The sequence below is a fragment of the Polypterus senegalus genome, chromosome 15 (genome assembly GCF_016835505.1).
Source record: "Polypterus senegalus isolate Bchr_013 chromosome 15, ASM1683550v1, whole genome shotgun sequence".
NCBI classification, from domain to species: Eukaryota; Metazoa; Chordata; class Cladistia; order Polypteriformes; family Polypteridae; genus Polypterus; species Polypterus senegalus.
Window position 1 is genome coordinate 17,814,582 of NC_053168.1, and position 19,598 is coordinate 17,834,179.

Here is a 19,598-nt window from a genome sequence, read left to right on the forward strand (position 1 = left end):
TTACCTCAATTAAGGTCAGTGTTCACGACTCCACCATAAGAAAGAGACTGGGCAAAAAAGGCCTGCATGGCAGATTTCCAAGACGCAAACCACTGTTAAGCAAAAGAACATTAGGGCTCGTCTCAATTTTGCTAAGAAACATCTCAATGATTGCCAAGACTTTTGGGAAAATACCTTGTGGACTGATGAGACAAAAGTTGAACTTTTGGAAGGCAAATGTCCCGTTACATCTGGCGTAAAAGGAACACAGCATTTCAGAAAAAGAACATCATACCAACAGTAAAATATGGTGGTGGTAGTGTGATGGTCTGGGGTTGTTTTGCTGCTTCAGGACCTGGAAGGCTTGCTGTGATAGATGGAACCATGAATTCTACTGTCTACCAAAAAATCCTGAAGGAGAATGTCCGGCCATCTGTTCGTCAACTCAAGCTGAAGCTATCTTGTGCTGCAACAGGACAATGACGCAAAACACACCAGCAAATCCACCTCTGAATGGCTGAAGAAAAACAAAATAAAGACTTTGGAGTGGCCTAGTCAAAGTCCTGACCTGAATCCAATTGAGATGCTATGGCATGACCTTAAAAAGGCGGTTCATGCTAGAAAACCCTCAAATAAAGCTGAATTACAACAATTCTGCAAAGATGAGTGGGCCAAAATTCCTCCAGAGCTGTAAAAGACTCATTGCAAGTTATCGCAAACGCTTGATTGCAGTTATTGCTGCTAAGGGTGGCCCAACCAGTTATTAGTTTCAGGATGGCAATTACTTTTTCACACAGGGCCATGTAGGTTTGGATTTTTTCTCCTAAATAATAAAACCATCATTTAAAACTGCATTTTGTGTTTACTTGTGTTATATTTGACTAATGGTTAAATGTGTTTGATGATCAGAAACATTTTGTGTGACAAACATGCAAAAGAATAAGAAATCAGGAAGGGGGCAAATAGTTTTTCACACCACTGTATATAAGGATATAGAGTTATATTATATATAATATTATTATATATATTGTAACAGATAGCCCGGCCACAGACAGACTCGACACCAATATCCACGACACATGGTTTATTTTACACTCTCTACAACAGTGGTTCCAGCGACTCATGCACGACTCTTCAGTCCTTTGTCTCTCTACTGCCGCCTCCACTCCTCTCTTGCAAGCTCCGTCTTTCTCCTCCCGACTCCAGCTCCTCAAAGGGAGTGAGGTGGCCTCTTTTATCATGTCCCGGATGTGCTCCAGGTGCTCGGTGATGGTCTTCCGGCAGCACTTCCTGGTGTGGCGGAAGTGCTGTCCTCCAGGGATCAAGAACCAATCAGGCACCCCTGGGTTTGGCCACAGACCCCCACAGGGTTCAGCTACCCAGCTCTGTATCCTTGGTCCTTGGTGGAATTCAGGGGGGATGAGCCCAGGGAAGATATTGCCCCTTTCCTGGTCCTTCCCTGATCCAGGCGTCCTGGTGGGGCAAGGTCCCCAGTCGTCTGCCACTATATATATATATATATATATATATGTGTGTGTGTGTGTGTGTGTGTGTGTGTGTGTGTGTGTGTGTAAGAAAGTTTAATGAAGTCACACCCTCAACCGGAAGTGGTTGCCTGTTCACGACAGACTTTTCTTTCCACCATATTGGTTTATCTACAGCATGTTTGTTTGCTTATTGTTTCATTTGGTTTTTTTTTCACGTTAAACAAATATTAAATACTGGAATTTAACAGTCTCATATCTCCAGTCATCTGACCGTGACTCCTGCACTCAGCTTTCTGTAAGCTAAACCCTGCGAATTAGTGCATTTCCAGAGGTCCCTGGAATATATATATATATATATATATATATATATATATATATACACTTGCAAAGGTGCCTGTCAAAAACAGGTAATAGAATCATTTAACAATATTTACTGTCTCTTGCCTTGTGTGTATTTTCAGCGCCTTTACTCTATCGTGTGTCTGAACCTCTTGTCACTGGTGCTCCCTTTCTCGAGCATGTTCTCATAAAGCCTGCTCTCAGATCCTGTCATTATTTATTTATTTCTTTCATGCCTCCTGTCTGGTTTATGCTTTCCATCTTTGAAGGCGACTCTCTCAGCATACGACTTTACTCTTCCTTGTGCGTCTCACACTCGCACTTCCTCTTTTGTTGTGTAACCAAAGCCAGACTAACCAATCTCACCAAAGCCAGATTGACCAATCAGATTACTCCAAGGGACCTTACTGTTTTACCATACAGTATTTACTGTACTTATTGCTATTTTGCAACCATTTGTTATGTTCTGTTTAGTTATGGTTCCTTCTGCATTTTTTGCTATTTAGCATCAGAGCTCAGATCACATTTTGGCTGTCCAGCATAGCTGAAACACACTTCCCTAGCCTTCTGTGACACTTACAAAAACATTAAATTCAACTCAAAACAGTGATTATAATAAAAATTCCTTCTTGTATTGTCTTCAGTGTATTTTGCGAGGTTCCAGAACATTTCAGTGATTTTGCCAAACTCACGAGGTAGTGAACATTTATGTGTTCGCTCATTAAAAAATAAATAAATAAATAAATATTATTATTATTATTATTAATAATAATAATAATAATAATAATAATAATAATAATAATGTTGTCAAAGCAGGCCCAATATTAAATGAAGAACTGATTCAGTTGTCATGTGTGAACATCATAATTAAAAGACATACCAATCCCGTTACTGCCGGACAGGAATGGACTCCCTACGATACTGAACTGCATAAACGGGTTAATAAAAAATTGATGGAAGCTGTGTGCTATTAAAGTCTGTTGCCATAAAAAGTTTAGATTTCCTTTTCCAAGCCTCTTTCTTTTGCCTTTATCTGTCTTATCAAATCCGGGGTTAACTGGCTTCGTTAAGTTATTTAACCGCGGCACAGAACTTTTCAAATCAGAGCACTATCGGAGAACTGTCAGCACTCCAACCTGAGAGTGTAATGGTTCACATTTAAATTGATTTGAAGAAACTGCTTAACTTAGCCTTCACTTAATATTTAAGATGTGCAAAACATGCTTTTTTTTCTGTGTTTACTATTTTATAAGAATGGCACATAATCGATGAAAACAGAAACAGTTACTTGTGTCCTGAATGCGTGTTTAGTTTATTTGCTAACCGTTAAAGGGGATATTAAATTATGTATACCGTATGTCTAATGTTCTGTTTCACTGTCATTAATGAAGGAATTCTTTGCTCCACACTTCCTTCTCTCATAGTCGTTGAGATCTCCGTTGGCTAACTAAGAGCCCATTTGTCAAAGGTTACGTTTTTGACTGGGTGTTTTTGTTGCAATCTTTATTCAACACAAGAGAAGGTTAAACTGCGGCTCCGCACGAGTTAACTGAGGACAAACAAGTCTGAGTTCACAAGTGTTGAATACCACTGGGAAGACTCAATAAATCAGTGCGGCTGTCATTCAGCACTCATTGACATGGTTTTAAATAGCTTAACATTAGCAAAGAATTACAGCAACTCGTGCTGTCTGTTGCATGTACGCCAGCACCTGACACGACATTTCAACCAAGTCTGTCAAAGTCTGTGGGGTTCTCAACCTATGTGAGGAATAATTAAGACTTGGAAAGCATCCCAACAGGTTTTCAGATGAAACATTGAAAATAATCGGAGCTGCAATGCTTTTGGTAAGTATAATTAGAGTAAACAAGGAATTGTCGCTTTCATTTTCACTAACGGCACGGAGTGCGGTTTCTACCTGAAATGATTTGAAATACACTAATTCAATTTTTTTAGGCCTAATAAAGAATTTCCCACAATTATGAAAACCAAAGTGTGTGTCCAGAATAGAGCTTTAGATGTTTCTGACTGCTTGTGAAGACCGCGAAGTCTTGTTTTCCATTTGTTTTCCTTTAATCCCTAAAGTCATTCGGCGCTCCTCTCATGGAATTATGTGATGAACACGTACAAATTTCGACGTCAATGAAAATAGACTTATGAAGTTGACAGGTGACTGACAGGAAAAAGAAAAGCAACATGATTAGGATGCAGACTGCATTCAGAGAAACAAAAATCTTAAAAAAAAAAGGAGAAAGTTTGAAGTAAAACAACACAGCATGAGAACCGGAATAATAAAATACAAATAAAATTCTACCTGCCTGAATATTGTATGATTCTTTCACATGCATGAGCAGTCTTATAGATATTTGGAATCTTTTTAACGATCACTTAATTTTTTACTTGTCATATTCAAGGTTCTAAGTTTTTTTAGTGGATTGCATAAAATATTAACCAATTCATCAAAACAATATTGCAATAAAGAAATACCTGAATAATATCTTAAAGCAACCCCTTTAAATGCTCCTGGAGACATTTTGTTAAAGGAAATACATCCCCAAATATTTACTCGACTGATTTGGCCTATGAGATTCAATTATGTTGTTCCTGAATTAATTTTTTTTATTCTATTAAGTTTATTTCCGACATTGCGAAACTGATATTCATTCGGATTGGGTTGAGAAGCATTAAACGAGTGGGTGTATGTCTGAGTGTTTAAATGTACAATATGACGGTGTCATGATCAACCCGTTTAAAAGTTATCAGATAACCAAAATGCCTTAGCGTAATTCCTCAGCAATTACATAATGTCATTAATTGGCTTCGTGTTTTAACAAGCTAATTACAGGTTTGGAGTGATACCTCAACTGAGGAAATTATATATAAAAAAAAACTTATCATTGTAATCACTCAGATGTGTGGCAGAAAGTTCAAATCAACAAAATAAATCCATGCCCTATTTGTTGCTGGAGTTCACGCATCACCGGTGTATTAAGAAGGACACTATATATATATATATGAGCAGTGGAACTGCAAACTACAAATCATTATCGGTCACTTGGCAGACTCCTTTATCCAAGGCGACTTCCATCATTTGGGATACAAGTGGTTGCATTTCTTTTTGAACTGTCCGATCGGAACGTACCGGCAAGTGAAGTGACTTACTCCCGGTCACAAAGCGTCAGAATCTGGATTGGAACCCACAGCCTCAAGGCTTGAAGTTCAAAGCTGTAACCCATGTGTCAAAAAATGACGGTGTTCATTTTATATTAAACGCCTTTAAAGGGAAGACACTTCCGCGTGGAAGGCAGTTATTTATCCTTAATCAACTCGTCTTTTTTAGTGTGACTGATCTTTAAAAAATCATTAGGTTAAACAGAGGACAACGTGTATCGTATAATCAATACCCAGCTAAGGCTGCTCCTTATTTCGTGCCGACACATAAGGAAGGGCTTTTTTTTTAACCGTTTAAGCATTGCAAAACATGCAGTATGATATTTCTCTATAGATATACAAATATAGAAATATATACTGTACAGTAGTAGGAAGATGAAGGATCGCAATAACTATATGCTTAACGTCACAGTTTTATGGGAGGTTAGTGAAGTGAGTGTGGAGCCCAGGGACTTACTTTTTTTTTTCAAGAGAGTCAGGTAGAGTGAAACGCTTGCATTAATTTTCTGAAGCTCACTCTAAAATGAACGTATCTAGTCAAGAAATGAAGGTGGATCCCCCCAGTCACGAAAAGACTGTTCTTCAAGGAATTAAGCTGGAGAAAGAATAAGGTAGATTGTTTTATTATAGTTTCTTTCTTTCTTTTTCTCTTTCTCTCTCTTTTATTGTCACAAGCATACCGTTTGTCAGACCATCAAATAATTTGCACGCTTCTATGGAGCTCAATGAAGGAGGGTTTCATTTTTCGTTTGTATGTTTAAAATAAATAAACTGTGTACCTGGTTAATTCGTGAAAGGTCAGCAAAAGGAGAACTCTTCTCTTACCTAATTGCTTTTTTCTCGTTTTTTTTTTTTGTCACAAGCAAACTGTTAACATTAGCCATACCATTAAATAATTTGCACGTTTCCAAGGAGCTCAATAAATAAGGATTTTGTTTATTTGTTTGTTTTGTATGTTTAAAACAAAAATCTGAGTTTAAGTAGTGCATTTGTGAAAGGTCAGGAGTAGGAGAATCCTGACATTAGCATACACTAAACCTGTCTGTACTGTATATCTCAATGGCTTAGGAATTAACACCCAAAAGTTGGGAGTACATGCAGTATACAGCGGTAAGCGGCATTTTGAGCAGGCAAAGTGAGGAAAATACAAGTAAAATTGGGACCTTGAATGGTGATTGTTTTTGGCCTCAAAGCCAACAAATATTCTCAGGCACTTGCTGTTTAAAGATGCAGCCTGGCTTCAGGATACCGATGATCGTTTGCTATGACGCAATGAATCTGCACGATTAATATGTAAAAAAATGTTTAGCAGGTACATTATGATAGATAGATAGGAAAGGCACTATATAACAGATAGATAGATAGATAGATAGATAGATAGATAGATAGATAGATAGATAGATAGATAGATAGATAGATAGATAGATAGATAGATAGATAGATAGAAAAGCACTATATAATAGATAGATTGTTCTTAAAATATACGTTGGATACTGATGATCGTTTACTGGGAAGCAATGAATATGCACATTTAAAATATGTATTAAATATTTGGCAGGTATTTATAGATAGATGAGCTTATGGCTCCAGCTTCGTTAGTGTAAAGTATAAGTATATTACATGACTTTTACAGACTGATCTGAAGTATGAAGTATACCAGACAGATAGATAGATAGATAGATAGGTGAAAGGCACTATATAACATATAGATACACAGATAGATAGATCTGAAAGACACTACATAATAGATAGATAGGTGAAAGGCACTATATAACATATAGAAACACAGATAGATGTGAAAGACACGATAGATAGATAGATAGATAGATAGATAGATAGATAGATAGATAGATAGATAGATAGATAGATATGAAAGGAACTATCTATCTATCTATCTATCTAACAGATAGATAGATCTGAAAGACACTACATAATAGATAGATAGGTGAAAGGCACTATATAACATATAGATACACAGATAGATAGATCTGAAAGACACTACATAATAGATAGATAGGTGAAAGGCACTATATAACATATAGAAACACAGATAGATGTGAAAGACACGATAGATAGATAGATAGATAGATAGATAGATAGATAGATAGATAGATAGATAGATAGATAGATAGATAGATAGAAACGAATAACACCTATCTTTGTTTAATTACGGAACTCTTCGGTGTTTTTTTTTAAACACAGCTTTGTTTCCCTTTATTTTAATGGTTAAAGTTAATCCAGTAGGAAATGCGTCTAAGGGTTTTTATAATACCTTGACAAAATTAATCACTGTATGTACTCTCTTTGAACATATTAAATAAAATAAAAATAAAAATAACTCGTTTAGGAGCACTAGAAATGTCCATCATTTGTTGTAAATCCGTATTTGCTCAAATATGCCATGAATGGGAGACTGGACATGATAAGTTATTAAGCTTGTCTGCCAAAATTTTCAAAGCATATATGCGTGTGTGTTTGTCTGTGAGACACGCACACACTCTCTCACACACACACACTCAAGCATTATGTAGATATAATTTCATGTTACATGTGCTTTTGCTGGGAGTAAGTACAAGTTGAATATCAATAGCGCTATACAAATTAACTGCTTTCTTTTATTCTTACACAAGCGACACAATTAATGGCATGCATGTAAAAGTACAAAATAATCCTTTGTTGTCGTGTTCAAAAAAGATAACTGAATAGGCATTTCAGTTTAATGACGCTGCCCCTTGACTTGCATGCACTCGCGTTAGAATATGTAAAAGGTGCAGCTTTGCGATCGCTCCTTTTACTGTATGTTTTTTCTGCGTCTATTGCGCTTCTAAGCCTTTCGATTTCTCTCGTCGGTCTGTGTCGATCTGGCTGTGTCTGCAATAGAGAGGACAGGTAATAAAAATGCTGAAAGAAATGCACATTACTAGATGGAAGTAAGCGAAAGTCCTGTGAGCAGAGCAGCTCTCTGATTGCCTGGTTGTTATTATCCGAGGTGACACGAGGAGATCCTATTTATGGCAGTTTTCGTATACTAAAGGTCCACCATGCTTTTATTGAATTTGTGTACAAACAAGATTATTAGAATGCGTAAAATGTCAAATTAATTATGGTGAACTATCGTGTATTATATTGTATGCAGTTAGGCATGGAGCGGAAAAACTATTAAAAGGATGATTTTATTCTCGAGATAAATTGAAGGCAGTAACACTAGTGTCCATAATTGATATAAAAGGATATTTAAGGCCTTCTAAAAGGGTTTATAAATACTGTATTCATGCTATAGCCTATTAAAGTGCAGTGGTCTTAACAAGAAGAGTATTCTCAAGTGTTCTGTGTGTCACTCTCTGGCACTTATCTACTGTTACATCAGAAAACACAAGAGACATCTTCTGCGGCAAATTGCTAGGCTGAACATCTATGGGCCTGAAAATGGTCTTTGGTTAGAAGGGATCAGTTGTTTGCCCGAACTGTTTAGTTAAAGTGATGTTTTAAGTCTCTATATTAGCATCTATTAATTTCTTTTAGCACCGTGATTTTAAAAGTCGTCTGTATCAAATAATAAATAAAGGAATAATTTTAAATGTTTCAATTTTTTTTGTACATTCAAGAATGACAAAAAGGGATCTCGTCAATATGTGAATATGCAAGTCGGCCAATTAGCAGAAATCATCTATGAAAGGTGCATGCAGAATGATGAGGTTTACACATAAACCGTAAAGGTTACGCCCTTTTTAAAAATAAAGAAATCAATAACAGAAAATAAACGATGCACTTCCTAAAATATGTTGACTTCATGATTCATATAGGTTATTACTTCAAGCTGAGGAGAAAGAGAGGAACCGTCTTGATAATTTAAATTTACGAAGAATTCATTATTTTGAAAGCTGCCCCTAAATGCCAGCAACTTGTTTTATGTAGCCTAACTTAATTTGGGTACAAGTACTTTCATCTGTAAATGAAAGCAATTATGCAGCACATATTATATTATGTTGGCTGTGGTCTCCAGATAGTCATCAATCACCCTCAATCGAGCTGTCATTGTGGGCAGATTCGTTTGTTGCAGGCAGTCTTCCAGCTGGGGAGAAGAGGAGAACATCATCATTAATTTGAGTGTGACCCTGGGGCTATTCACATGTCTGAACCCGGGGATCGCTGAGCAAGTCTGCACACCAGCACCGCACATCCAGCCTGCACTACCACCTATGTACAAAACATAACATTTAGCTCCTGAATTAAAGTTGCTTTAACGCTTCAAAGGCGCGCTTCAAATGTGTAATACAAAAAAAAAAAAAAAGGCACTTCATTACCCGGCAGGGCTGCTGAAGCGGAAAAGAAAAGCTGTCAGAAAGCAGCAATATTCGATATTCACTTCAAGCTATCAATATCTTACTTCCAGGAACTAGAGTCATTAAAAAAAATAAGCCTTATAATCTACGCAATTTTAAACTATCAAAGCAAACAAAAGTGTTTATGAAAAGGCGAGAATATATCACTACAACAAGGCATGCACACCATCATTGATGAACAGGAATGTTTAACTTACTGTTTCAATCATAAAGAGACTCGTTTTCATCTAATAGGCGTGGCAGACATTCGGGTCTAACCGTCAGCCGGTTGTCATCAGGCGAGATGAGCTGGGTTGTTTGTTAATACATTGTTTAAGTATTTATTATTTTAATTGATTGTGTTCATTATACAGGAAAAGATGGGGGGGAGTAAGGTATTAATTAAATGAAATTAATATATTTTGTATTTTAGGTTTTCTGCAATTTAAAACTGTGACTTAATGTAGAATGAAAAGACATCCATTGAATGCGCAAAGAAAAATATTCAGAAATCATTTCTCTCCTAAATGTAATATTAGCATGGTACAGACAGGTAAAAATTAATGTCTGGATAGATAGATAGATAGATAGATAGATAGATAGATAGATAGATAGATAGATATGAAAGCCATTATATTAGATAGATAGATAGATAGATAGATAGATAGATAGATAGATAGATAGATAGATAGATAGATAGATAGAAAAGCATAGATAGCGTTGAATCTATTCATTTTAGTGTTTCCCAACATTTTAAAGAGCACATATAGTGAAACAGTCAAGTAGAGAATGGAATATCGTTAAAAAGATGTGCTCCTGTATTTTTTATCTTATTTTTAATTTTTATTTTAATTTCATTTTTTTTAAAACATTTTTTCTGATGTGACAAATGCTTTGTCAGAACCTGACAGAAGATGTACTGGAGTGTATGTTTTACTTGGTTTGCCTCATTTGTACTTGAAACTAATTATTTCGAAAAGGGTGGAGTGAGGCAGGAGCTCATTAATTAATTTCTAATTAAAAGTTCTCTCCATCCCTCAGTGACTTGGAGAGGAGCATTGATTAGTTTAATTATGCCAGGTACATTTACTTTACAGTTTTTTTTCCAAATAATATCTTTTTTCTTTTTTTTTTTGAAAGTTTGCTTTTGTGCAAATGTTAATATATTGCAGAATATTTGAAAAGCCACAATTCTAGTAAATTGGTAGGCTATGATCCCAAGAAATGCATATTAAAGTTACAGTCTGGTCATTTTGAGGGGGATTCATCTGACGTCAGAGTCACTGGTGTTTAAAACAACGTGCATCTGAGCTGACGTGTTTTATACTACTTTTTAAAAAGCAAAATATGTATTTCCATCACCAAAGTGATTTTTTTCTGGATGGTCGTATGTTTTCTTGCACGTTAGTGAGCTCATCTCTTGCAAAAAGAATTTGAGATGCATCAAAGCTACCTGATGTATTCCAGAAAACCCTTTGGAGAAGCATTTTAACAAATTAAATATGGTATTCTGCTTCGTCCTATAAGCATCTAGGAGCCTGTGCTTACCAATCAATTGGTACAGTGAAACACAGCAAGACTGCAATAGCGTTGAGACCAGGCGTCTCTCTTTATTTCTGACTACTGGGACCTCTCTACCATGTCATACCCACAATTCGGATATCCGTACTCATCCGCACCCCAGGTAAGGGTTTATTTATTGATTATCGAAAGGGGAAACTAGACTGAATGTATTAGGTTATTGATTACAAAAGTTTAGGAAAGCGCCTACAGCTACATATTTACTAACGCTCGGCTTTAAAAGTACTTCAGATAAAGATAACGAAGGGACGTTCTCTGCATATGAAAGGAATGCACTTTGTTAGATCTGGTAGATAAAGACGGTGCTGGTGGGTATTGAAAAAAGATGACGAGTTAACTATTTATGGATAATTCTAATTTCTGGTGTAAGTTATGCTCACCGCATTAAAAACTGTATAGAGTAAAAATTTTACGTGTGTGTATGTATGTGTGTGTATATATATATATATATATATATATATATATATATATATATATATATATATATATATATAGGTAAACAATATGCTTGTTTGTGTGTAAATATTTTCATGAGTATTATATCTGTCAGTACAGTCCAACTTGTAAAGCTTTTAAGAAATGTACAATGTCTTATGCACATGTTCACTCTGGAGTGATGCAGCACGTAATTCAGAAAGACTGCAGACAAGAGAACACAGTCGCCTTATCCCGGTCTCTTATCCCTGCATGCTGTCGCTGTCCCCTCCAGTTCCTGATGACCACCAACTCCTTGACAACCTGCTGCGAATCCAGTGGCCGAAGCCTGTCCGAGTCCGGCTCCGCAGCCAGTGCTCAGACGCCGGTGTACTGCCCCGTTTACGAGAGCAGGCTGCTGGCCACGGCCAGACACGAGCTCAACTCGGCGGCGGCTCTTGGTGTCTATGGAAGCCCTTACACCAGCAGCCAAGGCTACGGGAACTATGTGGCTTATGGCGCTGACGCCTCGGCTTTCTACTCCTTGGTAAGCGATTCTCTCATCTTTTTTTTTTTTTCCTCGCCATTGATTATTATATCAGAACCAATTAAGGCTTACATAATTGCACCTCTTTGTCCCTCACAAAGTGCTTGTTTCAATCAAATACACTGCAGTTTGATGGTTGTGATTTATCTTTTCAAGCAGAACAGCGGCTTTTCATTTTGAACTAATTGGCAAATGTACCTCTGCATTGTACGGGCAAGTCGACCTATTAATTATGGCTTGGATTGCAGGTGACACGCGATCAAACTCGATTTATATTGCGAAATGTTCGATTGCACGTGTCGTCTGCTCTTTGATTTTTTAATTTTTTTTTTTATCGTACTATAAGATCGTGAAAACATCACGAAAACACTCATTTATTGTTATGTTACTCCTATCCCAGAATAAAGCACAGCTTGTAGATTACTTTGATCGCTTTTTTAAATACCAGGCTCACGGACTGTGCTTCTGGTGCAACTTACTGTGGTATTTTTTCTGCACTTTTTCTGATATTTCTTTGATAAACTACCCATCGGAAGCGGCATATGCCATTGAATTATTCATGCAGATGATGCGTATCAGAACCATGCAGCAGGTTTAAAAGCTGCCTGTCCGATTGCAAACAAGAATTATAATTTTTTTTTTTTTGGTAGGTATGATCTATTGACTGCATATTTTTACTTGAATGCCGCTAAAGGTCATCGGTTGAGAGTAACGGCTAACAAGGTATCATCACCTGTTTCTGATTTAGGGGGCATTTGACACGAAAGATGGGACAGGATCTGCGCATGCGGGGATCACCCAAGCAGCTGCCTACTATCCTTATGATGCTACTTTGGGACAGTATCAGTATGACAGGTAAAATCGATCAATAAATTAAATTAAAGCTAATCCACGTTTTCCACGGTTACAGGATATAAGTGCACAAACATTACGGCGTGCTTTGATAATGTAATATGTATTGCTTTTATGTATGTATGTATATATATATATATATATATATATATATATATATATATATATATATATATATATATATATATATATATGTGTGTGTGTTTTGCTAATAATACAGCCTAAAATTTTTATATTTAAGTTTTGTTAACTGATTTTTTCATAAGTTTGGTTGCCAATGCTGTTACTAATTGTATAATGAACTAAGGCTGATAGCTAGATATGTGAAAGGCACTATATGATAGATAGATAGATAGTTTATTTGTCCCAACGTGGAAATGTAGGTCTTTAGAAGACATTATACACTCTTTATAGAACCATCCACATGAAGGTTCCAGAAAGAACCCGCATTTATTTAGATCAATGAGAGGCATACAATAACACAGGTTGCGTTCAGCGTTTCATGCTCTGATAGTATCCTGCTAGGTACTCCACATTAAGATATCTTCTTATTTTTTCTACATATTCGGAACCTTTTCAAAGCCTACCAACTTCTAATGCAAAGGACCCTTCCTGGAATTAAATGTTGCTTTATCAACCAAAGGTCAGGAACCACAGAATCCACTGCCTCTGACAACTCATCAGTTAACTTTATTATTATATTATCAAAGACGACTTGAAACATTTGGTTATATATATATATATATATATATATATATATATATATATATATATATATATATATATATATATATATATATATATATATCCATCCATTTTCTAACCCGCTGAATCCGAATACAGGGTCACGGATATATATATATATAGTGCACGAGTAGGTGAAGTGACTTGCTCATGGTCGTACAATACCAGTGACGGGATTTGAACCCGCAGCAATATGTCTTGAGGTGAAAAGCATTAACAGCTAAGCCATATTTGCATCTGATTGGAAGTAATGGGGAATATTAAATAAACAACGAGGCAAAATTCATCTGCGTGTTTTAAATTAATATATAGATAATATATGAAAGTAGCTCCTGAGGTAAATACAAACGAGTACATTAACGCAGATGCGTTTATGAATTTACTCACAGATCCTGGACATTTTCTCCCTAAGATCAGACTCAGTACGACGCACAGCACGCTTTCAGGGTTGTATTAATTATTAATAAGCACACTTTCGCTTTAATACTCTCTGTAAACATTTAAATAATAAAAAAGAATGACCATAACGAAAGCAGTGTGAGCCTTAAGCTAGGCGAAGTTGTAATTATGACTTTAGAGCGAACATAGCTACACTAATATTTCTTTATGATACAATTTAACCAGAGGGTCCTTTTTAGCACAATCAAGCATTTGTAGCGCGGGTTATTTTATCCTCGGGGATCGCAAACTTGAAGATAGGATATGGTGTCACTGCTTGACGTTTGTTCTGTATGGTGTAAACTGTACATTACAATTACTCCATGTTTATCATTTTTACACTTTATATCGCTGTGCTTTCATTTTTATTGACGTTCCTGGGGTGGGTTCCTGCCTTGCGTTCGATGCTGCCGGCATTGGCTGCAAGCACCCGTCGCTCCACCCTCTTCCTCAAATTGACCGAGGCACTGAATTAGATCTAGCGGCTTCAAAAATGTATAAACGTTTGCTAAACATTTCGTTTCTATTTTTACGACCCCGTAGTTAATGTGTGGTTCTGTTTTTGTCAGGTATGGAACCATGGATGGTGGGACAAGGAGGAAAAATGCCACTCGAGAAACAACGAGCACTCTCAAAGCCTGGCTCCAGGAACACAGGAAGAATCCGTACCCCACTAAAGGAGAGAAAATCATGCTCGCCATCATTACTAAGATGACCCTCACCCAAGTATCTACCTGGTTTGCCAATGCAAGGCGGAGACTAAAAAAAGAAAACAAGATGACTTGGCCACCACGAAACAAATGCTCCGAGGGAAAGAAGTACGATGATGCAGAAGAAGAGGACGAGTCGCAAGAAGGCCACATAAAGAATGAGAAGGAGGATGACGGTTAGAATTAACCTTGGCTCTTATACTTTTTGCACACGTTTTAGGAATGTCACACACAACCCAAATCACTGACGTCAGTTTTCATTAGGTAGTCTTACTGTAACTAATAATGATTGTCCTTTTATTACCCTAATAGAAGTATACGAAATTTAACACTTAGTGCCCAAGGGTCCCAAAAGCATTGCAATAATATGAAACTACCGCATTTTAACCGTTGTCGCAACTTTTTATATTCTGACTTTACGCGGAAGTTTTGGTGATGATGGAATATAACGAACACTGGGCATTTTAATAACATTTGAGGTGCAATTGTTTTTTTCTATTTGAAGTAGAGGCAGGTGAAGTAATTTGCTCAGGGTCATACAGTGACACTGGCGGAATTTGAACCCACAACATCAGTGTTCGAAGTCACAACTTTTAACCACGATGCAACACCGCCTGCCTATAGTGAATTGCTTAAATAACCGTGTAGAATTTATAAAGATTAATAATCCCTTATGTTCATACTCTTTAGGAGGAAGCGATGGGGCCGCACTGGTACCGCACAGCGCTCGGAATCGACGTCCGTTCTTGAGCCAGGATATTTTCTTTGTGGTGTTCGCATGTTCTCCCCGTTTCGTTTAGGGTCCCTCCCACAGTCCAGAGACCCACGATTAGATAAAATGGTTACTGTTAATTAGCATATTGTGGATGTGTGCGTTAATATGGCTCGTTATTTACTTTACGTCATGTATAGGCTAGTAGTTGCTGTTATAGACCCCGGCATCCTTGTGAATCCACAAGGAAGGAGGGTTCAGCAAATGGTGGCATACATCTTCATTAGTGCGTAGAGCTATAAAAATCATCTCCTAAAGTTTATATTTAGTGCATAACAGACATAAAACCTAAGAGAGCATTTGAATGATAATGGGGAATGGAATGCAATCCTGAGAGCAAATCAAATCAACTTTTATTTGTCACATACAAATGATACATATAACAGTGCACTATGCAGTGAAATAAATTGCTGATGCCAAAATCCAATACGTTTCCAACAAGCTTGGCTTGTTTTGTATAACTTCGGTGAGTTATTTAATTATTAATATTATTATCTATCCATCAATTCATCACTTTGTCCTGCGCAGTGTCTCCAGGCAGATTATTATTATTATTATTATTATTATTATTATTATTATTATTATTATTATTATTATTATTTGTTATTGTTATTTTAATTTGCTTCCTCTCGTCTGCAATTGACGGGTGTACTAGGAAATCTAGATCTCAACAGATCTATCTATCTATCTATCTATCTATCTATCTATCTATCTATCTATCTATCTATCTATTATCATTATTATTATTATTATTATTAATAATAATAATAATTCGATGGGCTGGAGTCCTTATCCAGGTGTTTACCCTGCCCTTCATACAGTATGTTTAGGATTTTATTAACATAGTGACGCTTTGCACCTGGTGACTGCTGGGAGAGGCTCCCACTCCCCGCGACTCTGCCCTGCACTCTAAAAATAAATGTTCTGTAATGGCTCTTTACTAGATTGGGTGGCAATTTGTGGACCCATTGCTTGATAAAGAACCATGTCATTTTTGGAAGGGCTCCATGCTATATGAAGTTGATTTCTTGGGCTTTGAAAAGGTTCCTAATATGCGGACAAAACAGGAACCTTTAGGGTACTTTGCAGGATACCATAACCTGAGCCGTGACTGTGCTATTGTAAGCAGGGGAGAACCCTTTAAAATTATGACGCCACTGGTGTTTCATAGATCTGGTATCATCTGTTCACGATTATTTATGAAATCTGACATAGATTTATATAACGGTTCTTTCTGCAACTTATAGATAGTTCTTTTGGGCTCCCCCATGGCATCGCTCAGAGGACCTACTTTGACCCTTTTATTTTTAAGAGTGTGAATAAGCTGATTAGGAAAATGGATGGGTATGATAATAATAATAATAATAATAATAATAATAATAATAATAATAATAATTTGTTATCTCGGCAATTTCTGACGACTGTCGCGGTGTCCGTGTCATGACCAAGGCCCGAAGGTTTAACCCAGCACTTTAGAAAACATTTCAGCCGTTCTCATCAGCGTAACCTTCTGTGCTTCTTGGGCTGTTATAGTGTCCTGGCAGCTCCTATTTTGTTAGTACTTAGAGGCCCGACAACCACAGGGACAACTCTAATGTTGGTGCCCCGAATCCAGGTGATCTCGATCTTTATTTTCATTTTTTATTTCTATATTTACGATGATGATGATTTGATCGTTGGTATCTGATCAGTGTACACTGTGCCATGTGGCCTGAAGCTTTATTCCAACGTGTTGTTCCTTCAGCCTCTGCCTTAGTGAGTCATTTAAACTGCTTGACATTCAGCTGCTTGTACTCGTAAAACTCATTGGGGCTGCTGTTGTCTGTAACAAGGCGCTATAAAGCAAAACGCTTTTCTTCAAATGATAACGAAGCATTTTATCTTCTTATTGAGATGCTATTCTCTGTTAAAGGCGCTATATACCTTTTCCTGTAAACAATAATACAGCCTCTCCTCTTCTTCTTTTCAATAACACATCATTACTTCAAGACAATGTAATAAGAACACGGTGGCGCAGTGTTAACGCTGCTGCCTCATAGTTAAGAGACCCCGGGTTATCCCTGCGCGGAGTTTGTATGTTTACCTCGCGTGCTCAGGTTTCCTTCAAAAAAGACATGGAGGTTAGGTGGGTCGGCGATGCTACATTGACCCGCGCGCGTGTGTGTTTGTGCGTGCTATCTTTACAATAGACTGGTGTTATTCTGGAGAAAGCATGACTTTTAAAACTGCCATATACATACATTTATGTTTAAAAAAATGTTTTCTTTTTTATGTTTAATAATTTTGGAGGATGTCAAGAAATCATCACTTATTTTCATATTTATTGAGCTGTTATTGCCGAAAGTGGCCACTAGGTTCCATATTGGAACGCAATAAAATGTATAAAAAGGGAATATTATTTAGAGGTGGATTGAGCTTAATTGTCCCCTGTGTGTGTGTGTGTGTGTGTGTGTGTGTGTGTGTGTGTGTGTGTGTGTAAAAGAGACAGAGTGTGTTCACGCAGGCATGGACTGGCGCCCTGTCCATGAGCCATTCCAGTCTTGCGCTCTACTCTTGTTGCATGGCAGAGGCTCCATCTTCCGCGAAACCCTTCTCATTATAAAGCAGGTTTAGAAAAATGGATGCATAGCTAGATAATAAGAACCTCATATTCATTTAGTTTTAATATTCTGTTCTATTAGTGAGTAGTTTCCCTGGAATAAATCGCTTAACTTTTTTATCGCCTTTTTGTTATCCAGATATCAGAAGCAGGGAAGAAAAAGAGCTACAGCTAAGCGACCTGGATGAGTTTGAAGCCATCGAGTCTGAGAGTCCCGAATGTGACCTCAAGCGCCAGTTTCACATGGACAGCAGTCACTTGCGGACAAGTGACCGCTGCAAAGACGCTGCCTTGAAGATGCCCATCACAGCCTCCTTAGAAGGGGACGAGGACATCGGCAAAAACTGTCTTAAATCGGCGTCTGGTGATTGCGAGCACGATCTAATATCTGCCAGGCAGACAAAAATGTGCTTCGAACAGAGCCAGCAAATGCTGGAGAGCAAACCGAGGATCTGGTCTTTGGCGCAGACCGCCACTTCTTTGAACCAAACAGAATACCCGTCATGCATGTTGAAATGCCAACAGGTGATCCCGACCACGCCCACCGTGTCATCTCCCGTCAGCGTAATGGACAGACAGCAGGATTCACCGGTCACCACTCTGAGAAACTGGGTGGACGGCGTTTTCCACGACCCCTTGTTTAGGCACAGCACTTTGAACCAAGCATTGACCAATACCACAGTTTCGTGGGCCACAACCAAAGGCGCGGCGCTGGAGGCGGGGGTCCTGGGACGGTCCCTTGCCAATACGACAAATGTCATTAAAGGACACGTGCCTAGCTTGCAACATCAAGAGGCCAGTAAAGACACCCTGCTTTTCCCTAAAACGAGCAGCAAAATGTTTTGCTCCTAACGAACATAAAACTTGGTTGGCAGCAGCAAAACGCTACTCTGGGATGTACTCTTGAGAAACGTGGAAACGCTCGATTACAGCCTGATACTTGTGCTTCGTGAATGCTGGAATCGCATTTATATTTGATCAGCCAAGGGACTTTTGTTTTTGTTTTTTTTTTTTTCTCTCTCTTCAATGGGTTGTATTGACAGCAGTTCACTATAGTTGGTGTTTTACCAACTATGTTTCATTTTAAAGGAAGCACGTTAAAATGTAGAGGTATACATGAAAGTTTACATTTGAAAACGTTTACAAAAAAAAAAAAGAGACGAAAAACACCGTATTAGTGAACTTTGTTTCCTTTAAAGGCATGCAGAAAATTAAAAAAAGAAAAAAAGACTTCTGATTTTCCTATTTTAATAATCGCAATTGTCAGCCAGAGTCACGAACATCACTGCTTAACATTTCACATAACTGCACACTTTTTCCTTACGATCGGGAGGATTTGTTAAACGTATGTTCACTTTAATAAATGATCTGTTTCGGATGTACGCATCGGGTGTTGTCTGCTTACATTATTATTGTTTTTCTTTAATGCGACTGACTTGATTGGTTTTTTTTTCTATAGACTGCAACAGGACTTTTATACCCGTTAGCTATGACTTGATTTTTTTTTTTGGACTACTCGCTCTCACTCATTTATTAATTTATATGGTAAACTTTAAATTCGAAGAGTGAATTAAAACGTATTGCCAAGTATACTCTTAAAAATAACGGTTCTGTAATGGCTGTTTACAGAGCCATTGTGCCGT

The 19,598-nt window shown here is 37.5% G+C and overlaps 1 protein-coding gene across 5 annotated transcripts; it reads left to right on the forward strand.

The window, feature by feature from the left end:
- The first annotated feature begins 3,505 nt into the window (after positions 1 to 3,505).
- Positions 3,506 to 19,337, forward strand: LOC120515900 (iroquois-class homeodomain protein irx-4-like). 5 transcript variants are annotated; one of them, XM_039737264.1, is made up of 7 exons: positions 3,506 to 3,652; positions 5,452 to 5,587; positions 10,826 to 10,982; positions 11,589 to 11,840; positions 12,589 to 12,695; positions 14,444 to 14,760; positions 18,095 to 19,337. In XM_039737264.1, the coding sequence occupies exons 3-7, from the start codon at positions 10,938 to 10,940 to the stop codon at positions 18,805 to 18,807; spliced, it is 1,434 nt and encodes a 477-aa protein (XP_039593198.1). In that variant the 5' UTR covers positions 3,506 to 3,652; positions 5,452 to 5,587; positions 10,826 to 10,937; the 3' UTR covers positions 18,808 to 19,337. The 5 variants fall into 5 exon arrangements, with proteins under 5 accessions (XP_039593198.1, XP_039593196.1, XP_039593195.1 ...); XM_039737262.1 differs by lacking the exon at positions 5,452 to 5,587 and having other exon boundaries at positions 11,494 to 11,840; XM_039737261.1 differs by lacking the exon at positions 3,506 to 3,652 and having other exon boundaries at positions 11,494 to 11,840.
- Positions 19,338 to 19,598: the final 261 nt, after the last annotated feature.